Source organism: Calidris pugnax, unplaced genomic scaffold, assembly GCF_001431845.1.
Source record: "Calidris pugnax isolate Ruff unplaced genomic scaffold, ASM143184v1 scaffold79, whole genome shotgun sequence".
NCBI classification, from domain to species: domain Eukaryota; kingdom Metazoa; phylum Chordata; class Aves; order Charadriiformes; family Scolopacidae; genus Calidris; species Calidris pugnax.
This window is the reverse complement of record NW_015090817.1, coordinates 1,420,356-1,442,753: the sequence shown is the minus strand read 5'-3', so window position 1 is coordinate 1,442,753 and position 22,398 is coordinate 1,420,356. Positions and strand designations below refer to the sequence as shown.

General features: G+C 44.8%; 1 protein-coding gene across 1 annotated transcript in view; it reads left to right on the top strand.

Moving 5' to 3' along the window:
* The window catches only part of ATP8B1 (ATPase, aminophospholipid transporter, class I, type 8B, member 1), a 33,897-nt gene extending 12,540 nt beyond the window's left edge, over nucleotides 1-21,357 (top strand). The window contains exons 3-29 of the mRNA XM_014939755.1: nucleotides 1,558-1,758; nucleotides 3,261-3,358; nucleotides 4,336-4,449; nucleotides 4,990-5,088; nucleotides 5,195-5,256; nucleotides 5,687-5,759; nucleotides 5,855-5,925; nucleotides 6,850-6,932; nucleotides 7,221-7,379; nucleotides 7,549-7,637; nucleotides 8,053-8,243; nucleotides 8,424-8,632; nucleotides 9,439-9,482; nucleotides 9,629-9,785; nucleotides 10,713-10,901; nucleotides 11,645-11,757; nucleotides 12,235-12,399; nucleotides 12,794-12,905; nucleotides 13,772-13,847; nucleotides 14,294-14,426; nucleotides 15,567-15,852; nucleotides 16,613-16,836; nucleotides 17,386-17,469; nucleotides 18,114-18,359; nucleotides 18,611-18,749; nucleotides 19,574-19,704; nucleotides 20,490-21,357. Of these exons, the coding sequence (XP_014795241.1) occupies nucleotides 1,578-1,758; nucleotides 3,261-3,358; nucleotides 4,336-4,449; nucleotides 4,990-5,088; nucleotides 5,195-5,256; nucleotides 5,687-5,759; nucleotides 5,855-5,925; nucleotides 6,850-6,932; nucleotides 7,221-7,379; nucleotides 7,549-7,637; nucleotides 8,053-8,243; nucleotides 8,424-8,632; nucleotides 9,439-9,482; nucleotides 9,629-9,785; nucleotides 10,713-10,901; nucleotides 11,645-11,757; nucleotides 12,235-12,399; nucleotides 12,794-12,905; nucleotides 13,772-13,847; nucleotides 14,294-14,426; nucleotides 15,567-15,852; nucleotides 16,613-16,836; nucleotides 17,386-17,469; nucleotides 18,114-18,359; nucleotides 18,611-18,749; nucleotides 19,574-19,704; nucleotides 20,490-20,720 (3,759 nt within the window). The 5' untranslated portion in view covers nucleotides 1,558-1,577 and the 3' untranslated portion in view covers nucleotides 20,721-21,357. The remainder of the gene's footprint in view (nucleotides 1-1,557; nucleotides 1,759-3,260; nucleotides 3,359-4,335; nucleotides 4,450-4,989; nucleotides 5,089-5,194; nucleotides 5,257-5,686; nucleotides 5,760-5,854; nucleotides 5,926-6,849; nucleotides 6,933-7,220; nucleotides 7,380-7,548; nucleotides 7,638-8,052; nucleotides 8,244-8,423; nucleotides 8,633-9,438; nucleotides 9,483-9,628; nucleotides 9,786-10,712; nucleotides 10,902-11,644; nucleotides 11,758-12,234; nucleotides 12,400-12,793; nucleotides 12,906-13,771; nucleotides 13,848-14,293; nucleotides 14,427-15,566; nucleotides 15,853-16,612; nucleotides 16,837-17,385; nucleotides 17,470-18,113; nucleotides 18,360-18,610; nucleotides 18,750-19,573; nucleotides 19,705-20,489) is intronic.
* The last annotated feature ends 1,041 nt before the right edge of the window (nucleotides 21,358-22,398 follow it).

Genomic DNA, 22,398 nt, shown 5'->3' with positions numbered 1-22,398 from the left:
GTGGTTTTGGTTTATTTTGTAAACTGACAGTCTTGAAACATAACCCTGTGTGCTGGGCAAGCACTGCAGAGCTGCGGCTCCTGGGCATTGCATGCTTTGGGCTCCCAGCCAGCGGCCCTGCCATTTGAGTAGCATATTAAGTGCTCATGTAATATTTATATCTCTCTTATAAGAGAGATTAAGGAGGGGAGACAATTCACCTTTGCAAAAATAGAAACAAAGGTGGATGTCGGTAGGGTCTGATGTCAGCCCCAATGATTGCTGTTTAGTTCACAACAGCAGATGGGGTGCAGGTGGCCCTGGCCTTCCTTCACACTAGGCAAAGAGGGCTCAGCAGAGGGGTACGTGGTGGCTACCTGCTGTGCACATTATGGTTCTTGGCTTCAGCAATCTTTTAACTTGGTTTTGTTTTAAAGTTGCCAGGGAGGAGCAGGAGCGAGGTTGCCCCCCAGAGCAAGCAGATAGGGGTTCTGGGGTGTGTGAGACAAGTGGGACAGACTCCGAGACGGTGGCCACGTCCAGCCAGAGTCCAGGCCATAAGGCAGTGCCACAGTGATGAGGCAAGGTCCACGGTCAAGCCAGGAAGCTGATGTGTAGTTCAGGGTTAGGATCAAGCCCAGTGGTGGCTGGAGAGGTACACAGTATCAAGGCAGAGCTGAAGAGAACATGGACATGGCCACAGCTCTGCTGGAGGCCAGCCCTCCTCTGATGCAGCTCAGACAGGGCTCGTAGGCTGAGCCAAAATGTGGCTCCTGGTCTGTGGGTGCTGGAGGCTGGGGCACGGCTGGTCGGGGCCAGAGAGGCTCATTGCATCATCACAACCTTGGGAGTTGTTCAAAAGCTATAATTTGAGTAACCTTTATGGAAAGTGGGGATCCCAGTTTGGGAGATAATGTGTTAGTGCTTGAGGGTGAGGGAGCACGTGTGCTCTCTGAAGAGCCCCAGACAGAGGTATGCACACATGCATCACGGCTTCAACTGCCTGGCTGCGTGTGTTGAACCACAAATTAGTTGTAATCTTCCTTGGGAATTTGCACACTGAGATGTGGGATCTTGCCATGACAAGCCCTGACGTTCAGCCTGTGGAGGGGAGAGGGAGCGAGGGCTGGTTTGGGTGAGACTGGGCAGACTGGGATGGAGGACCAGCTGTGTGACCTGGACACTTGATGGCACGACCTGCGCTGGCCTGGTGCTTGATGCCAGGTTCCTTGCCCCACTGTGGCTCCGCAGGGAACCATGTAATGGCCCCTGGGAGGAGGCGTTTGTGGGCTCCCTCATTCCTACGTCCCACTCCCAGTGCGCTGCGTCATGAGGCAGGGCGTTCCTGAGGCTGCTAGGCCAGCACGTGTAATTGCACAGAGCAGAGCAGGAATGAAGGACTTGCTGTGGAAATAACTGCCTTGTGACTTTGGTCTCTGAAAACCAAGCACGTGCTCTATGCAGTTCCAAGGAAACTCGTTTCAAACATGGGTTTTGATGACTAGCATCAACAGAGGAAAATTACAGAGATGTGGTTTCCAGCTACATCTGTTAACTCCTTTCCTTAATTTTTAAAAGGCTTGCAAGGCGCTGGCAGTATGATCTCAGAAAGGGATTCAGAGACCACCTTCGATGAGGATTCCCAGCCTAACGATGAGGTGATGCCGTACAGTGACGATGAGACGGAGGACGAGTTGGACAGTCAGCAGCCGACCATCGAATCGGGACAGAACCAAATCAACAGGGGCACCAAGGAGAGCCGAGAGCCGTTGAAGAAAGGTAACGCTGTGACAGAAACTTGATTTGGGTATCAAAGGAGCCTGAATGTAGAGGCGGAGCCGCGCGTGGATCACTTCGACTTCTGTGACTATTTGTTAGGTAGGACTTGGAATGGCCTGTCTGAATCTGTGGGCGAGTAATTGGTAGCAGCGCAGTTTAACAAATGTCAGAACGGAAATCAGCTTCATTCCAACTGCAACCAGAGTTCTGTGCCACTGCTTCTTGCGTAAAGCTAATAATCTGCATGGTGACTTTGTCTTAATTAAGGCAGGCTCTAGATGTACATAGCCTGTGGTCTGAGAATTGCTTCAACAGAGCTTCATGTACGTGTGTTCCCCATCCTGGAAATCTGAACCAGAATAAGCCGATTTGCTGTGTTTGGTCAGTTGGTTTGCACGTATGTCTGCTTCCTGAGCTTTGCACAGAAGAGATTTCACCTTCAATGCTTGTTTTGTAGCCTTGTGATTTTCTGTATTTGCAGTAGTTTCAGAATCATGGAAAGGTGAGGGGAGTCAAAAACTTGCTTTGTGTGTTGGGTGGGGAAAAAAAAATGCTTTGTGCTTAGATTTGAGGTTTTAAGTCTCAGTCAGCCTTACCAGACACAACTACCTTTCAACGGGCCCTTGGAGCAGCAGGTCCCACCCCATGCCTCTGCCCATCCTTGCTCTCGGGTCACGAGAATCTCGTGAAACCCAAAAGAGCACCCATTAAGGACAATTACTGTGGGCTGGAGAGAAAGGGGAGGTACTTGGCTGATGAGTCTGGAAAGCTGGATTTCCAAATCCTGTCTGCCTCATCCTTCCCAGGCAGGCGAAGTGCTCCTTGAGTTGGCTCCCAAACTCGATGAAGGAGTTGAGCGGGGAGTTCTTTGATGTGGGCAGGGCCTAGAGTCGTGGGTGTGGGTGGCAGCATTAACTGGGCTCTTGGTAATACAGGCTTGAGGGCAGCAAAGGGATCTGGAGGATCTTGGGGGGAAGGAGGTAGCCTGTGCAAGAGGGGGCACGGATGCCTGGTGAAATAAAAAAAGCACTTCAGATTTGTACTTTTTTATGGTTGTAAATGAAAACCATCGCACAGAACAGTTATATGAAATAATTGTTTTCAAAAGTTGAGCAGATCTCATTTCTAGAACGTTGGAGAAACCCTGTTTTGGGTTCTCAGTGCTTCAGAGGTGTAACTGAAGCAAACCAAAAGAGGGGAACGAAGGGAATGTGGCATGAATGAATGTTACGCTGATAGGTTTTCAGTTTCTCACAGAACTGCCAAATTGTAAATCACCGCTTTCTCCTACCTCAGATTATATTTTAATTGTTAATAAAGACAAATAGCCTGGAAACTTCTTGAAAACCTTGTTTCAGACTGCGTACTAAAAAGCAGGTACCGGTCTTGTTTAATTTGCAAGTTTCTTTAGAAGATGGCATTTGAGAGAAAAGCTGAAACTGGCAGATTTGTTCCCTCGTGTTTGTATCAGGCGTTGACCCGTTTTGCCTTGTCTCTCCCAGACTGCAGCTGGCAAGTTAAAGCAAACGATCCACACTTCTACGAGCAGCCCCAGTTCAAGAGAACAACATTTCTCTGCTTCAAAAAAAGCAAATATGCTGTGAGTATTCTTTATCTCAATTATGTTCGAATAGTATTTGTCAGGGTGAATACTTTCTTAATCTCAGTAAGATCTTTCAAACCACTGGTGATCAGTATAAAAGCCGCAATTAACACTTCCATAGGATTTCCAGCAAAGGTGGGTAAATATAACTGGTTTGGGGTCTGCGAATGGAAAAATCAAGGTATTGAGAGACTGAGAGATAGAATTAGAAGCCAGGTGTGCTCAGTCCAAATTCCGAGTTTTATCTGCTCAGCTGTGGCTGTTGCAAACACCCACGTTGGCGTCATCTTTCGTACGAGAAGTCTCAGGCTGGTATTAAGCAATATCCTGATTAAGCCAGAGTGGGACAGTCTTAAAAATAGACATTTGGGAATGTCTAATCATTTATACAGTGTCATTCTAAATCCACCTTATTGTGATAAAGGAGACATTTTAATCTCATTTGTCAAGACAAAAGGTTGAATATATTTTTTTCCCTGTTTCTAATTTTTTGACTTTTCAAAGTAATAAAGCTGTGGTGCTGGTTGTGAGTGCTGGAGGCTTGGACTGCGGGGTTACACGTGGGCTGCCTGGCTTTGTCTGTGATGTGAGGCTTGTGTGGTTCCCTTGTACCTGCCAAGATCCCCACCCTGCGGACTTGGGCAGTTTGGGTTATCTCAGGCTGGAGTATGAACATTTGATAGTAAAACTTCTATGGCTGGAGCCATTCAGAGGGAAGTCCTTCATGCTTGGAAGGAGCTAAAGCTTCAGTCTGAGATACCTTTTGGGATATGTTCATGTCAGTGAAACACCCCTTTTTTGCCTTGTTTCATTCAGACAGTGACCCAAGTTAAACTGGTGAGGAGAGGTACATATCTGACAAAGTTGATAGGAAAGATTTCACTAGTAAAATGCTTTACTTGAAAATATGCATTGTACGTTCGCAATGTCAGAATAATCTGCTGTTGTGAGTGATCCTTGGTTTTCTTCAACAGGGAAATGCAATTAAGACGTACAAGTACAACCCGATCACGTTTCTACCACTGAATCTGTTTGAACAGTTTAAAAGAGCAGCCAACTTCTATTTCCTTATTCTTCTTATTTTGCAGGTAAGACAGACAGAGAGAGCATTAACTGTGAAGTGAATTTGAGGTGCTAATCTGCTAAACTGAATAATCTTTGTGACACAATTCAGTGCTATCCTGGCAGGAAATTGCAGTGTACGTTGTGAGGGACTGTACCTGAACTACCACAGAAATTAAGCCCATCGTAATAGAAACCTGGAATGATCCGTGCTAGCTTTGTATTAGGGTGAGCTAGTTCCAAAGGTCATGAATTTTATGGGGAAGAGGTGTTTCTTTTGGTTATTGCTCTGTCAAACATGATGGCCTTAAGTTCCACTCAGGAATCAGGAACACCAGCAGAAAATATGAGCAACTCCAGTTGTTAAAGAGAAGCCGATGCTGAGGGAGGGCAGCACGGTCACGTTCTCCCCCGAGAGTTTCCTTCATCTTCAGAGGGAGAATTTTAAGTCAGGTTATGATGTGTTGGTTTTCCTTCTTATGTTATAATCGGTTCACTATTAAATGTCTCTGACTTGAGCTTGGTTGATAATCCTGTATTGAAGGGATTGTATTTGTCTTTTGTAGTCAATTCCCCAGATAAGTACCCTGGCATGGTACACAACGCTGGTGCCCTTGCTCCTGGTGCTGGGAATAACTGCAGTTAAGGACCTACTGGATGACATTGTAAGAAACATATTTTCTTTATATGAAAAGCAAAAGAAAACAGTCTAATTCATTTCTTTAATTGTGAAACACAGTAGGGAGTACATTCTCTGCTCCTGGTTTTCAGACTCGTCACAAAATGGATAACGAGGTTAATAACAGGACGTGTGAAGTCATCAGGGATGGAAGGTGTGTGCTGTTCCCTTCCTAATGCGTCACTCGGGTTTGCTGCCTTCTCACTAAGTTTCATCACGGACCTTAGCCCCGAGGCGGTAGGGAAAGTTCAGCTTTTGGTTCTTTACCACCTGGGTAGAAACCAAATGGAAAACGGAAAAGAATTGCCCAAAGGAGTAATTTAAAGTTGATTCTGTGGCACTAAATCTGTGCTAAGGGCAACCTCTTTGGCAAAGGCAGAAATTCACATGCAGGTGAAGAGGAAAGAGAAGAGGTGGTTTGACTTCTAAGTTATAGACCCTCAACTAAATTGCAATTTCCAAAACCAAAAACCACACCCTGCTGAGATGTAATGTTGTACTAAGGAAAGTTCAATATTGCAAGAATTATAGAGTGGATAGTGTTCTAGATTAAATAGTAATAATTATTAAACTATCTTGATTAGGTTCAAAAACACAAAGTGGAAAGATATTAAAGTTGGTGATATCATTCGTCTGAAGAAAAATACTTTCATTCCTGTAAGTGCTTTAGATATATTTGTTTTATGTTTCTACCTAATTCTGTAGGAATGGTGAGTGGGGTTAATTTGACACTTATTTGTTTATTTCTATAGGCTGATATTTTGCTGCTGTCCAGCTCGGAACCAAACAGTCTCTGCTATGTAGAGACAGCTGAACTGGATGGGTAAGGCTCTATTTAAGGATTTCTTGGATTTAATGATGCACATTGACAGAAGCAGCAGCAGTGGATACAGGTTGCTTCAGAGGAAATTCTGTCTGCATTCAAGAATAACTGCTCTCTGGGGGTGGATAATTTGTACCATTGGAAGAGGTGCCTAGAGAAGGGGTGGAATTTCACTGGAAACAGTCAAGGCTGGGCTTGCCAGGGCCCTGGCTAACCTCAGCTAAGGTCCTGCTTCCAACAGCAGGTTGGACTTATGATTACCAGAGGTCTCTTCCAGCCTGGACTTTTCTATTATTTTAAACTTTTCTTATTCCCTATCAGAGTGGGGAAACAAAAATAACATGTTTTTCTGTGGAATGTTTTCATAGAAACTGCTTAGGTAGTGTGAATCTTACTGTCTCTGTCACATTGCTAGGTAAATGTTAGTTTAATTCATATTGTCTGTAGTGATACAGAGCTCACCTAATGAGGCGAAATGTTGTTTTTTCTGAGCAAGCAGTGTATTCCTCACTCAACCTTTAGTAACCTTAATAACTTAAAACATCAGGCAAGACAAGGATCTGCTTATATTGCGGAAGATTTGTTCTCTCTTGGAGATTTTAACTGTATCAGTTATAAATATTGCTTTCAAATAACCATTACTTCAAATGTAATTATTCTGAGTAAAGCAGTGGTTGTGAGAAGCCTCCCTTACTGCAGTGAGCAGAGGTAGAGGGGTGAGGTTTCCCTGGTGAAGAAAAGCAGTGTGAGGTAGTCGCCTGGTTCGGAATGCTTCATGTCCCTGCAAATGCATGGCTTTGCCATTGCTTCAGTTTAGGAGGTTGGTACCTATGGCATATTGATTTGCTTAATTTAATTTTGTTCACACTTCCCTTCCTGTACCCGCATTTTTATTAATACAACCTTTTTATCCTTTCTTCTTAGTGAGACTAACCTGAAGTTCAAGATGGCACTGGAGGTAACGCACAGATACCTTCAGGAAGAACGTGCGATGGCAGACTTTGATGGTTTGTACAGTGATGTTCTTACAGCTGTTCAGGTGTCGCTCACACACTTTACAGCACCTGTAAATAACACCTGGGTGGGGACAGAAGCGTTGCCAATGACGCCTGTCATTCTGGAGGCCATGGCTTCCTGGCTTTTGTCAGGAGGCAGCAGGGTGTGTGAGGGGATTGTGCTGCTGAGCAAAATGCAGTGTGTGTGGAGATGAGACCTTTGCCATGGATGAGCTATGGGTGTCTGCGCCGTATTTTATTTAGCTGTTGTATATTGAACATATTCTCCAAATTTTTTAGGACTGGTTGAATGTGAAGAACCCAATAACCGGCTGGATAAATTTACCGGAACGTTATTCTGGAGAAACATGAGTTATCCACTGGATGCTGATAAGATTTTGTTACGTGGGTGTAAAATCAGGAATACAGACTTCTGCCATGGAATGGTTATATTTGCAGGTATTTATGAATTGAACATGTGTAATATTTACCAACTAAAAGCTTGCCCTACAGAGTGAAATGACATCTTTATGCTGTAAACATTGACTGTATTTTATGTCCCAGTTTTGTAATACTAGCACTTGGTTACATATTGTATCTTTCCTTTTGTTTTTATGTTTTGTTTTAGGTGGTGATACAAAAATAATGAAAAATAGTGGAAAGACAAGATTTAAAAGGACAAAGATTGACTCCCTTATGAATTACATGGTTTATACTGTAAGCCTTTTTGTTTAAAATTCAGATGTTTGAGTTCATTTTTAAGTGAATAGAGTGAATGCAAATTTAGGAAACTTTTTTTTTTTTTACTTTGCTGTAATAAGTATGTTTCCTCTTTGTTTTGGCCTGATGAGTTGGGATGGAGTAGGAGGGAATCTAAAAAAGGTACCTCGCTGTTGGCAGGATGTGTGACCCTAAACTTTAGGTGTAGGGCAGACTACGTGATGTGGACAGTGCTTCAAAGCCAGCCTACAGTAAGGACCCAGATTATTTGAAGAGATCGTTGTGTGGGAATGGTTTGCTCCCCTTCTTCTTACTTACCAGTGCTCATAATACTGTATTTTGAACCTGGAGATTTGGGTTTTAAGTCAAACAGATGTTTCTGAAGTGTCACGGGCCACTCTGTACACCCTAGATCTTTCTGGTTCTCATCCTGCTGTCGGCTGGCCTGGCCATCGGACACACCTACTGGGAGCAGCAGATCGGCAACTCCTCCTGGTACCTCTACGATGCACAAGACTTAAGTCCTTCCTATCGTGGCTTCCTTAACTTCTGGGGATACATCATTGTTCTGAACACCATGGTCCCCATTTCCCTCTATGTGAGGTAGGTAAATACCTTGGCCTTTAAGGCCTGACCTCGTGATAGTGTTGTCTTCAGCTCTTTGCTATCTGAGCAATTTGAGTCCTGGGAAAGAGTCAGAGTCCCCTGGATCTGATAATACATCATTGTTTTAAAATACGAGATGCAGCTGGGAGTTGAGAGCATTCATTTTATTTCATATAGTGTCGAGGTGATTCGTTTGGGCCAAAGCTATTTCATAAACTGGGACCTGCAGATGTATTACCCGGAGAAGGACACGCCTGCCAAGGCCAGGACCACTACGCTCAACGAGCAGCTGGGGCAGATCCACTACATCTTCTCTGACAAGACAGGGACGCTCACACAGAACATCATGACCTTTAAAAAATGTTGCATCAATGGCCAAAGATACGGTAAGTCTGTGCCACACGGTGCGGTGGGAAGCAGGACCCTGCCAGTCCCCGTGTGGCACAGCTGGCAGCCTCTCACCAGTCTCTACAGAGGAGGAGGAATTGCAGTGCTTGTTTGAAATCAGGTGCATACGAGACCTTTTAGTTTCGACTGAAATTCCACAGTTCAGACCTGGTATTGAGTAAAGCTCCAGTAAAACTGAGTTGTTGGGCTTTGCCCACTTTTTTCCCTTTTAAAAGGTAGAAACTGATGGACTTGAGTGGAAACTTCCCAGCAAAAAAGTCAGAAAGGAGTAATTTACAGAATGCTTTCCTTCTGGTAGAAATGCTTCAGGGACAGAGTTAATCTAGAAGCAAATAGGACAATGTGGTAAGAGCAGCAGTTTTTCATTTCAGTGTTAGTTACTTCATTTGCAGTCCTGTCTGGATTGCAGTATTTTGAGTATGCAGCAGATGTGCTCCAAAACCATCGTTTGGTTGGTTCAAATAACGAAGGCTGCAGTGTGCTATCACCACGTACTTTTTAAATGTCCTACCTCTGCAGAGAGATGTGGAATTCCTGATAGTGAAAGCTGTGTTAAGCCAAAAATGGATGTTTTATGATAATTCCCCTGCATGGCGATGTTTTGTTTTTTTTTTTCTTATATTTGTTTCGGTATCAGTAGTATACTGTCTGTGGCTTTGCTTTTTTAAAAATCTGAGCTATTCTATTGTGATAGCAATTCTATATATTTTTTACTTTGTGTATGAGTTGTAAAAACTTTGTTGCTGTGTCGCGTGGGTTCTGACCGGTGGTGCTCGCCTTGCAGGGGACTGGCGGGACGGAGCGGGGCAGCTGCAGAGCCACCCACAGGTAGGTGGGTCCCTTCTGGCCCCAAAGTCCCTGCCGGCTGTAGAGCAGGGACCAGTCCCTCGCCGAAACCTGAGGGGATGCAGGGAGGCACAAAGCAACTGCACGTGAGATAACACAAACTCTCTCTTCTTCTGTTTCCTGAGCAGCAAGTGGATTTCAGCTGGAACACCTATGCGGACGGGAAGTTCTCATTCTATGATCACTATCTGATAGAGCAAATAAAATCTGGAAAGGAGCCAGAAATTCAAAAGTTCTTTTTTCTGCTTGCCATTTGTCACACAGTCATGGCTGACACCACTGATGGTGAGTAAGTTTTTTAGGTGTTTGGTGTTTTTCCTTCTGTAAGGGGAAACTAATTCAAATCGAGTTGCACGAGGGAGAGGTCCAAAAGTAAAGCAGATCCCGTAGGTGAGCAGGAGTGTTAGGCTGCTCCTTTAAATGAAGCAATAGCAAGAGGCGATGCTATTCCCTGTGCTGAACTTATCTGACCCTTCATGGAAGGGGGACTGTCTTTATGACAGTTACAGCTGTGGCAAACATGCATCTTAAATAACAGCAGATTTAGAAAGGGGGAAACAGTTTATACACAGGTTTTGTGTTTTCATGTAACAGGTCTTTTCTCTGTTCAAAAATATCTTTAAAATCTTAAAAACATGAACCTCAAATAAAATAACAATGATACTGGCACAGTCTCTGCTTCCACATACAGATGTGGAAGTACAGATGCATTTGGAAAGTTGTTTTCAGTGTGGAAAAATGAGTGTCTTCAGCATGAGGGTTTCATGCTCTTGCTCCTTCACTCGCAGCCCCATAGACATATACAAATCATGTATGTCTGTCCTAAGAGTATTGGCAGCAAAATAAGCAAAATTAATAACAAAAATGTGATGGAAGCTAAATTTAGAGTTGGAAATTTATTGAAAAATTCATGAACGTGAAAAATAAGGTAAGAAGATTGGATTAAAACATTGAAGAGTAATATTGCTTTGCCCTCGTCTTTGCGAGGTCTCTGTGGCCCTGGCAGCCTCCTCTCCTTTCTTGCTCTTCCCACTAATGTTTTCAGGGTTGTTTCCAGTCTGTTACATTGGCATCCATGGCCAAGGATTTGTCTCTTGGAGCTCCCTTTGAAAATGCTTAAATAAATGTATTGAGAAATTAAGATATTTAATATCTGGTTTGAGAAGGAGAAGTTACAGGTTTGGTTTTTTTTCACCCATTTTGGTGACACAGGACAGCTCAATTACCAAGCGGCTTCCCCGGATGAAGGCGCCCTGGTTACGGCAGCCAGAAACTTCGGCTACGTCTTTCTCTCCCGGACACAAAACACTATCACTCTCAGTGAGATGGGGGTTGAAAGAACCTACGACGTCCTCGCCATCTTGGATTTCAACAGCGACAGGAAACGCATGTCTGTCATTGGTAAGCTGCCTGCAGCCAGCCTCTGTGGAAAAGCTCACTTGGATTTCAGAGGGGAAAAAGTACGTGCGAGGGAGGTTGAAGTCAAGAATTCTGGCTGTGTAAGTCCCAGGATAGATTTTAGTCCATGTAGCTCTGGATAGCAAAAGAGAGGCTTTGTATTTAGGGGCAAACATGTCCATGAGACAGTCCTGGTGTTCAGGTGTGGCCTCTGAAGACAATCTTGGGTCCCTCTAGTAGAAGCTTGAAGAAATTCTGCAAAGGTGGTTTATTCCCCTTTTTGCCCAGGGAACAAACAAGTTGTATGTTCCTCTAGAAATTGGAGTACTAGGTGTGCAGGTTGAGGTATACAGAAACAGGTCTTTAGTTTTGATTTTAACTATATTTTAAGTTGTCAGTCTTGACTCCGTTAGAGAACTGTTGTTTTTAGGCTATAATTCTGGTGCCTCTTATCTCCAGCGTATGTCTCTGCCCAGCTCCTAGGGGCAAGTGAGATGTTAACACTACTAACCATTATCAAAAACATAATCCTTGGGAGTATAAGTATCCTCGGGTCATGAGAGAGAAGAAGAAATGCACTAATCAACCAGGTTACTTAATTGAACAATATTAGTGGTGACAAAGAACAACTTGGTGGTGTAGTTTTGGTCCTTGACAGCAGCAGAGTGAGCAATCTAATCTGAAACTATTCCTTTATTTAAGTGTACTCTAACCTTTTGTCCCACCTCTTGTGTTCTACTCCACAGTAAGAGAATCAGGTGGCAATATCAGGCTGTATTGTAAAGGGGCTGATACAGTAATTTACGAACGGTTGCACCCAAGGAATCTAAAGAGAGAAGCTACAGAAGAAGCACTAGATGTACGTTTGTATTTTATGTGCTGTTTTTAAATTACAAATTGTCTACTTCTGAATATAATTTTATTAATTTCCTTTTCCTAAGCTATTAAACCAAACACAGACCTATAATTGGTTCTACAAGTCATCCCAAATCTGAGAAATAATCAAAGCAACATAAGTTTTCACGCATGTTCTTAAAAATGCGTTCATTGTCTTTTCATGAGAGGTGAACTTAAATTTTGTCTACGTGCTTGCTTTTTTTTTATAGTTCCCAGTGTTGCAGATCCCTACACTCTGTTCTGTTTGTCACCTCTTCAGTCTTCCAGTTCAGCCTGCCTTGTCAGCTACAGTTTAATTTTTGGCATTTCTGCAATACCCATGACAAACTGTCAGATTTGTTTTCTCAGACTTTACTCAATGCTCATTATCTTAACGTTTAGGTTTGGATTGCAAATGAAGAGATTTGGTTTGTGGATGTGACTTTTAATTACTTTTCAGATTTTTGCAAGTGAAACTCTGAGGACACTCTGCCTGTGCTATAGAGACATTAGTCATGATGAATTTGAAGTGTGGAATAAAAAGCTTGTGGAGGCCAGTCTAGCTACAACTAATCGTGACGAAGCTCTGGACAAAGTCTATGAGGAAATAGAAAAAAACTTGATTGTAAGTCAAGCTTTAAATTTTTAGTGTACTTTTATGCTTATATAGGAAGAAACCTCTTGAGAGGTTCTTGAAGAAATAATCCTTGTTTATTAGGACATTTTGATTTAGATCTTTTCCGTATTTTACTGGCTTTAGAGCTAAGCCAAATTGTTTAATAGAATTAAAGGAAATGTATTTTAGTACGTGTGTTTCTGTCTTTCTAATATACACTTCTATGTGCAAGAATTTGTCATTACTGAATTCCTAAGTTGAGCTTGAGTTGTTTCTGTTCTACCTCAAACCAGGACGCTTGGCTTGAAGACATATCCAGAATAGTTTCATTCTCTACTGAAAATTAATCAGTTTTCTATGTATATTTATCCTACTAAATACCTGTATTTCCTATATCTCCCAGCTGCTTGGTGCAACAGCTATTGAAGACAAACTACAGGATGGAGTTCCAGAAACTATTTCCAGGCTTTCAAAAGCAGACATTAAAATATGGGTGCTTACTGGTGACAAAAAAGGTGGGTTTGCTTACAGCTAGAGAGCTAGCACAAGACTGATAAGGGCTGGAAGATAAGCTGGGGCAAATGCAGCCTAGAAACAAAGCATATGTTTCTAGAAAAGCTTAGTACAAAAGTCCATTTAAATCACAACTAGAGGAATTCCAACATGCAGAACTTCATCCCAGCTGTTCCCAGTCCAGAATTACTGGTTGGGCTTCTGTGTAACTTCTGTTCCTCCAGCAGCTTGGCCTGGGTGACTGATTTTGTGGCTGTTTTCTGCAGGGAAATGCCCAGCTACTGCTTTTCCCAGTGTAAAGCAAGTGCAGGACAGCCTGCTTTTAGCACCAGGCTTGCTTGGCTCTGAGGGCAGTGCCAAAACTCGTCTTTTTACAGTGAAAATTTACTTTTCAAATAATCACAAGTGCTGCTGACAGAGACTGATTGGCTTTTCTTTTGGTGGTTGCTAGTCTGCAGGCTGGCAACATTTGGTGTTCAGGCAGTTCAAAATAAGGCATTAAAGGTGTAGGAAATAATGGGTTAATTTTAAAAATGTACCACCCCCTGGGTTTTTTGCATGCAGAGCATCTTGTGACAACGCATTCCACCACAGCAATGTACGTTTCATGGGAAATGTTGCATAGGAAATACAATTCCTGACTTTAAATTCATTGCCACACAGTTGTTGTATGACAAATAATTAACAGGCATTCCCCCAGCTTCACTGTGCTATGTGTGGTTTATTTTTTGTAATGAGAGGAACCTTCTCGTACTGAAACATTACTTGAGAGGAGTTCAGGTACTTCTGGCTGTTCCCAACAGTTACTCATGACAGAACTTCACCTAAATACTTACCTCCTTTTTTTTTTTTTTATTTTTATTTGTAGAAACTGCTGAAAATATTGGATTTTCTTGTGAACTGTTAACAGATGAAACAACAATCTGCTATGGAGAAGATATCAGGCAAGTGAAAAGCACAAAGGATTTCTTTTGTGGGTATTAGAAGTGTTTCATTTTTAAAATTAACCCAGCAGTGACATTGGTTTATCCCGCCATGACACTTCAGTGCCTGAACAGTGTTCCTTGGCAGTTGGTCAGCTGTTGTCAGAACGGTTATGCTGCAGGAGAACCAGCATGGGCTGAGAGAAGAACTAGGGCCTTGTAACAGTGTCACAACTACTCGTGGCTCATTTTTCCAAATTTTTCCTTATTTGCAAAACAGCAAGAATATCAAACCAGTGTGATCCTCTCTTCACAGTTGCTCTAGCACTGCTTAGAACATCACCTGTGGCCGAAGAAGTCCTTGCAGCATGTACTGCATTTGTTCCTTGCAGATTTTCACTCTGGGACTGATCTAGCTTGAAATTTATCCTTGGCTTTTCTGTAATAGTGTCCACCTCTCTTTCCAGTGCTCTTCTTCAAACAAGGTTGGAAAACCAGAGGAACAGAGCTGGATCAAGTGCACATTCCTCTCTAAGAATGAACGAGCCCTTTTTCCAGGGCAGTCGAGATCGGGCTTTAATAATCACTGGCTCCTGGCTGGTATGTACAAAAGAGATTCTCCTGGGTATTGGAGGTTTTGGGGGTCCCACCAAGCCACAGGATCCTTCTCTGAGGACTCTGTTCATATGTCTGCTTTGCTAAACCAAGCAGTGACCGTCGTGCCACAGACAGAACACATCTCTTTGGTATTTATCTTCAGAAAGGTTTTTGGGTTTGAAGGTTGAAAGTAGCGCTCAATAAAATAAGGTATTTCTTGGGCCTTTCAAATCATCCTGGTAGCTGCCATCAAAGTAGAGCCAAGCCCCTGTAAAAGCACAGTCTTATTTTCAGTGTTTATTCTTCATGGGGATTCTGGTCTAATGGAAAAAAATAAGAAAGAGGTACTGCCGGCGCTACAGGATGCATGGTTCAGTACAGGCACAGAAATTGTGCTTGAAATGAGAGATGGGAGTGAAAGGGTGGAAACAGAAGACAAGTTTCCTGCTCAGTGCTTCAATATAGTGCTCTCAGAGGAGCTTAGAAAGCAGAAGAGAGCTTTTAGCAGAGAGGTGACTAGCAGTAATTCCGTGGCTATTAGCCACCCTGTTGGCAGCCTGCTCTTACAGGAGAAAGTGAAGAGCTAAGGACCGTCTGCCCCCTCTCAGTGTCCTGCCCTAAACCTCTATCTGTATAAAGTGTCTGTCTGTGTGTAAGGCAGAGGAAGCGGGCAGGGATGCCTACAGGAAATCTGGCAGGAGCAGCAGGTAAAATCACAGGTCTGTGTTACCTCCTGCTCCAGCTGAACTGCCCCCCAGCTAACCTGGGTATTTGTAGGGCACTTCCACCTGTGCCGGACACGGTCGAGGTTCCTCTGGGAGATGGAGAAATAGGAGAGAAAGAAGTTTTAATACCAGAATGATTTCAAAAGTGAATTTGTTCCCATCAGAAGAAATATCCCTTTGAACTCTGCGAGAAGTGCTGGGACACCACATACAAGCATTTTCCTTTTGTTAATCCCACCAAGTACATTCTTTCCCTTGTTTCCGTAGCTCTTTGTTCACTCCTCTGCACCAGCATTTAATTAAAACACTATAAATGGGTGGCAGGACACTTAATGACGTTAAGTCTGTTGTATAGGCAGTACTCGGAGTGCAGTTTGAAACAAGGTAGAAGGGAACTTTGTATATTTTTGTTACGCAGAATGAAATCCTACTGGAGAAGAAAAAGAAGAAAAAAAAACTGAAGCTGAAATTCCCTAGAACAGCAGAAGAGGAGAAGAAGCAAGCTGAGCAGAGGAGAAGCGCCGAAGCTTACAAAGAGCAGCAGCAGCAGAATTTTGTTGATCTGGCCTGTGAGTGCAAGGCTGTGATCTGCTGCCGGGTGACGCCGAAGCAGAAGGCCATGGTGGTGGAGCTAGTGAAGAAGTACAAGAAAGCTATCACTCTGGCAATCGGGGACGGTGCCAATGATGTAAACATGATTAAAAGTAAGGCAGACGTAGAGCTTCTCTCGGTAGGAAAGATCTCTTCTGGGCCTTCTTCTGCCGTCTCTTCACTGTTACTCTTTGTTCAGAAGACTCTGCCGTCTGTTTCGTTCCCTGCATTAACATCACTTCTGTTACCTTCTCTGCCTCTGCTTTCCCTTCTGAGGAAGCCCTTTATGAAATGGTTAGTGGTTTTTGCTGATATATTTTAGCTTTTTCTATAGGCGTACACTGAGAAGGGACCTGAATTACACGTGTTACCGTGTTGTGGGTTACAAAAGTGTGATATAAAAACAAAGCTATAGCTTAGCTGCCCTGTACGTGGAGGCACTAGCCATCCTGTATTGCAGCTGCTGCTCTCTGAACTGCTTTCTGAGAAATCCCACCGAGACAGAAACTCCTGGGCTGTGCTTTGGTACGAGTGTGTGTGTAAACTGCCTGGCCAGTTGGCTCAGGGTCTACTCGCTCTGTCTCATGGCTTGATTGTCCCATGGTCAAATCCCCCAGCATCTGTTCTGGTGGAACAAGAGCTGGGAGGGAACCCAGCAAGGGTGGAGACGTGAGCAGTGGCTAACAGGGCAAAAAAGGGGAAATGTGCTGCTGTGCTAGTTTGTAAGGCAGCCTCTTGTGCTGTGTGCAGAAATTAAACGGGGCACAGGAACCTGAGGCAGAGAACAGGAACCAGTAGAAGATTTCCCCTCGGTCACGTTTTTCCTCTTCCGTTGTCCAAGGCAGTGTGTGGTGTTTGTTTCCTTACCTGCAGCTGCCCACATCGGAGTTGGAATCAGTGGCCAAGAAGGGATGCAAGCCGTCATGTCGAGTGACTACTCCTTTGGGCAATTCCGCTACCTCCAAAGGCTCCTGCTGGTCCACGGACGATGGTCTTACATTAGGATGTGCAAGTTCTTAAGATACTTTTTCTACAAGAACTTTGCTTTTACACTAGTGCACATCTGGTATTCATTCTTTAACGGCTTCTCTGCCCAGGTAAGGAGACGTGCTCGTGTGTTACTGACAGGCAGATCCCTCTTTTTGTCAGTGCAGAATAGCAAAGGCTTAGCTGGGGAAGTGACAGGAGCCTGAAGGCATCACTGGTAATTTCTGCAGGAGAACAGGTGGTAACTAAGCTAGTTAGTTACAGGCTAAGCAGCTGGTTGTGACTTCAGAACCCTCGAGTCAGTATTGGGATTGTACAGGGAGGAAGGGATTGCTGTATAGCAGTTTGGGGATGCTTTTCCAGCCCTGCTGCTGAAGATACTCTGAGGTGAAGTTGGATGGTGCATGAACCTATCAGTAGGAAACCAAATCCCAAAATCAGGCAACACTGGGGGTTTGTAAGGAGCAGGGCAGCTTTATACAGGTGAAAAATAGTTTCAGCAGAGCTATGAGCTAAGGTGCTGCTTGTCTTTGTGGTAAACATTGAGATGAGTGATTTAATGCTGTAGTGGAGCACGTGTGATTTTTCTCAGGAATTGGAAGGAAAAGGTGTAATCAAGTAGAAATCATTAACTCCTGTAACTCCTCGTCCTCTTGCAGACAGCGTACGAGGACTGGTTCATCACGCTGTACAACGTCTTGTACTCCAGTCTCCCGGTTCTGCTGGTTGGCCTGCTTGACCAGGTATTCTCCATGGTGTTAACAGCAAAGGAATCCAAAGGCATCTAACGCCAAGTCTTTAATTACACTGAGTCTTATTGCTTTGTTTTATGGACAAAGCATTTTGTGGGTTTTGTTTGGTTATTGGCTTTTAAAAATGTATTCCTTTTCCCAGTGTGTGAGGTAACAAGGGACAATAAGCAGAGGGCTACTGAAATAGCCAAAGTTAGTTGGTTCACAGGTCTTCAGTGCTAATAGTGTTTGTATAAAATATTTCTTGGGTGTTTGTTAGAGACTCACAGGCAGGGCATGCAGTGGCAGCCCTCGTCTTCTGCTTAGTCACCGTGAAGGGAAAGACCCGACACAACCCACAGCAGTAAAGAGCTGGGCGACTGTGGCTGTTCCTGCCTTGGCAAGCGATGGGCTGTCAGCCCAGCACCCTGGAGATGGGCCCTGCGATTGCTTTGGGAGGGGTGTCCATGGCTCTTCCCAGTTGCATACCCTGCTCTGTGCAGAGTCCTGCCCACACTGCTGCTTGAAGAGGGAAAAAGAATCTGCCGCTTCCTCTGGGACGCTGTGTACTTGAGCTTCTTACTCTTCAAAGCTCACACTGAGAACAAGAAATTGCAGCAACTTTTTTTTTTCTTTTCTTTTCCCGCTTTATTAAGGATGTGAGCGACAAATTGAGTCTTCGGTTCCCTAGACTGTATGTTTTGGGACAGAAAGATTTACTTTTTAACTACAAGAAGTTCTTTTTAAGTTTGCTTCATGGAGCTTTAACTTCACTGGCAATCTTCTTCATACCATATGGAGCTTGCCTTAAAACCATGGGACAAGACGGAGAAGCGCCTTCAGATTATCAGTCATTTGCTGTCACAGCAGCATCTTCTCTTATATTTGTCGTCAACTTGCAGGCAAGTGAGCTTAGCCTCCTCATCTCTCTCGCTCTGAAAACACCTTCTGGGCATGTTCCTACATTTGTCTACTAAAAGCGTAACTATAGAAAAAAACTTCCCCTTTTTGCCTTCTCTCCTCTCTGTTGATGCTCTTTCTGACTGATGTGTAACTGGATGAGAGGGGACTTGCCCGAAATGTTGTTAGTCTTCAGGGTAGTTGATATTATTTTGAATTAATAAACTCACTTGGAGCTTTTGTTTGCTTTCAGATTGGCTTGGACACGTCTTACTGGACTTTTATCAATGCTTTTTCAGTATTTGGGAGTATTGCACTTTACTTTGGTATCACGTTTGACTTCCACAGCGCTGGGATCCACGTTCTCTTTCCTTCTGGCTTCCAGTTCACAGGTCAGTCCTTGTGGCTTCTGTTTCTTCTTCCCGTCTCATGCAGCAGAACTATGCCCCAAATGTTATGGCATGAACCCTTTCTTTCAATGAAATTGAACTGGAACGTGACGTTGCCCAGCAGTAGGGGTCTGCAAGTGAGAACTAAATTAAAATTGGTGGGGCAGCTTAAAAGAAAGGGGATGTGATGATGTGGCAGGGTGTGCGTTTGCCACGTTGCTGTCATGGTTTGGTGGAGGGTAAAACCCCAAAGTGAGATGGAGCCCAATGCTGGTAGCAGCTCCTGGGGGTGTTGCTGGAGGTCCGAGGAGGTGTAAGTAGCAGCAACTTGGACATTTTTGCTTCCTAATTTTCCTAGTGACAAATCTTTTGTATGTTGTGTTGGATCTAAGTATCCCCCCTCAAAATAACAAGCCCCTCAATTTTATGTTCTCATTTTTAAGCTGAGCCCAATGGAAAAAAGGTAGTTGCCTGTAATAAAATGTTTTTCTTTGACCTTTACTAAAAGCTTTAGCCTTCTTTTGTAACTTCATTCTACCTGGATGCTTTATGAATTTCAGAAGTTTATAGGTATGACCCCTGCTTAGTTTGATAGCAAGTTCCGTGAGATTGGGTGTTTGGCTACTAAATATCACTTGCCAATGTGGCCACGTTGTAAGAGAAGTGCTTTATAGAATTGAGTCCTGTGGTGCTCCTGCAGAGTAGAGTCTGTATCGCAGCTTGGTGGTGCTCAGGAGAGAAGCTGGGGCTTATAGTATCCTGTCTGTCTTTTATAATTAGTACACGTGGTCATGTCATAAACTAGTTTTTGCTCTTTTTATTCCTAGGAACTGCTCCGAATGCTCTGAGACAGCCGTACCTCTGGCTGACCATGATTTTATCCATTGCTGTTTGCTTACTTCCTGTCGTGGCAGAGCGGTTCTTTTTCGCAACGATTTGGCCTTCGGAAAGTGATCGAGTGAGTGAAGTCTTGTGTTATTTGGGTTAATTTGGTGTGTGTTTACTGCCAGGAGTCAGTACTGGTGACAGCATTAGAGACAAGTGGCTGTGCCCTAGGGAGAGCCGCAGGAGACGGGGGCTCAGGCCCATGGCCAGGGCGGGTGGCAGCAGGGCTTTCCCAAGGCCAGACCCAGCCTGCCTTCTGGCTGGGTGACAGCAGTGCTGCGATGTTCTGCCACCAAAGCAGTGTCACTTTGGCGTGTTCTGAGCTCTCAGCATCTTCCTGGTGCTTCTGTGTCGGAGTTCCCTTGTTCCCTGTCAATGTAGTGGACATTGTTTGCTTCTGTTTTGCCTCGAGCTGGCAGGTAGGGTATGAAAATAGTTACAATTGCAGTTGTGTTGTTTAAAAAGATATTAAAGAAGCGCCAGCATGAGAACACAGGACTAGCTTTCAATTGCATATCTTCAGTCCATTCCAATGAAAGACATTTAAAGAGAAACGAAAATAATGAAGTTCAAAATAGTCTTCCCGAGATGTTGATGCGTTACTGCACAAGAGACGTGGGTTTTGTCAGAGTTAGGTTGATGGTTGGACTAGATGATCTTAAAGGTACTTTCCAACCTGGACAATTCTGTGATTCTCTGATTCTATATTCTTGTTTCTAACAAATTTAAAGAGGAGAACCCTCCTGCTGAGCAGTTGAGGGATGTAGAAAAGCACGGGGCTGTTTCCCAGTCGGTAAACACAAACAATCCGTTTTTTCCCTGTAATCCCTAACCTGCTCTGTCCTTGCACACCTGAAGGTGCAGAGGAACCGCAAGAAGTACCTGGTGGAAGAGCAGGGGTGGAAGCGCCGGCAGAGCGCCTTTCGCCGCGGGGTGTCGAGCCGCCGCTCCGCCTACGCCTTCTCCCACCAGCGGGGCTACGCCGACCTCATCGCCTCCGGCCGCAGCATCCGCAAGAAGCGGGCTCCGCTGGACGCCGTGCTGGGCGGCAACGGGACGCCAGCCACAGATGCTCCTCAAAACAGCTGATTTTCAGAAGCTGAGAAGCTTTTTATCCCAATAATTGCACAATTTTAATTTTTTTTTAAACAAACTCAGGATATTTTTTTGTTTTTTTAACCAAATGGCATCAGGATGTGAAGATTTTTATGCTTTATCTCAGAACTTCCTGGCTTTGGACTACTGGAAGTGTAGAAGGGCCAAGGGTTCTCTGCAGAGCTACTCATCGTGGTGCGAGTGATTTGTGTGTGAGGCGAAAGTGAAGGATGTGTGTGCTGGGGAACGGAAACCCAGCACTGGCATTTGGGGTTGTTTTTTTTTTTTTAAGTGATGCCTGGAATTGTGAACTTTTTTCACCTTTTAATAATCCGTTGGTACAAAACTGCAGCTACATTTCATATGTTGTCCTTGAACACGAACTGCTCCTCCTGCGCGCCATTTCATTGCACCTCATGGGCACCACGGCAAACCAGAGGGACGCGGACACTCTCGCCTGAGCTCGTCCTGCCTGAGGCTGGGGTACAGCTGGTGATAAACTTTGGTCCATGTCAGATTTGATTAGGAATTCTGGCATTTACAGCTGTGGTTTCTGTCCCTTTTCCCTCCTCGCACCTGGTTAGTGCGAGTGACACGGTGTGACGCCCTCGCTGTCCCCTGGAATAAAGCGACCCCAAACAACAGTTAACAGAGGGGTTCCTTACTTGCTCCTTGTTTCTGGGCTTGGGATATATATATTCCAGCTTGGGAATAGATTAGTGCCTGCTCCCGGGGTGCATTTCTGAGCGGGCCTGTCTGCTCTCTGGGGAGCTGCCCCTGGGGCTGGCACCCCTTTGTGCAGGTCAGCGTGCGGGGCAACAGGCAGGGGAACTGCTCTCTGGGGAGCTGCCCCTGGGGCTGACACCCCTTTGTGCAGGTCAGCGTTCGGGGCAAGAGGCAGGGGAACTGGAGCCCAGCGCCCGAGTCCAGCCTCACTGTGTAAAACGTGTTTCTGGGAGAGTCTCTTCACATTTGCACGGGCTTTGGCTCTTGGAGGGGAGGGGAAGGACTGTTTCACCTGTATGTCACCTGTGTGCTACCTGTGGGGGACCTGGGGGTGTTGGTCGACAGTCGGCTGAACATGAGCCAGCAGTGTGCCCAGGTGGCCAAGAAAGCCAACAGCATCCTGGCCTGTGTCAGGAACAGTGTGGGGAGTAGGGCCTGAGAAGTGATCATCCCCCTGTACTGGGCACTGGTGAGACCCCACCTCGAGTACTGTGTCCAGTTTTGGGCCCCTTCCCACAAAAAAGACAGGACGAGAGGAAATGGCCTCAAGTTGCGCCAGGGGAGGTTCAGGCTGGATATTAGGAAACATTTTTTCACTGAAAGGGTTCTCAGCCATTGGAATGGGCTGCCCAGGGAGGTGGTTGAGGCCCCATCCCTGGAGGTGTTCAAAAGAGGGGTTGATGTAGTGCTGGGAGGTATGGTTTAGTGATGATGCTCCTTGTTTGTTGTGTGGGTGTCTATTTTTGTCAGTGAGGTTGACGGTTGGACAAGATGATCTTTAAGGTCCCTTCCAACCTAGAAGATTCTGTGATTCGGTGGCCGCGGGGGGTGCAGCCCGGCCGGGCCCGGACGGCCCTGGGTTAAGGGGGTGTATATTTCAAACAGCGGAGGCCAATAAACGCCCGGAAGCTCATCGCTTCTCCCTGAGCGGCGGGCGGGCAGGGCC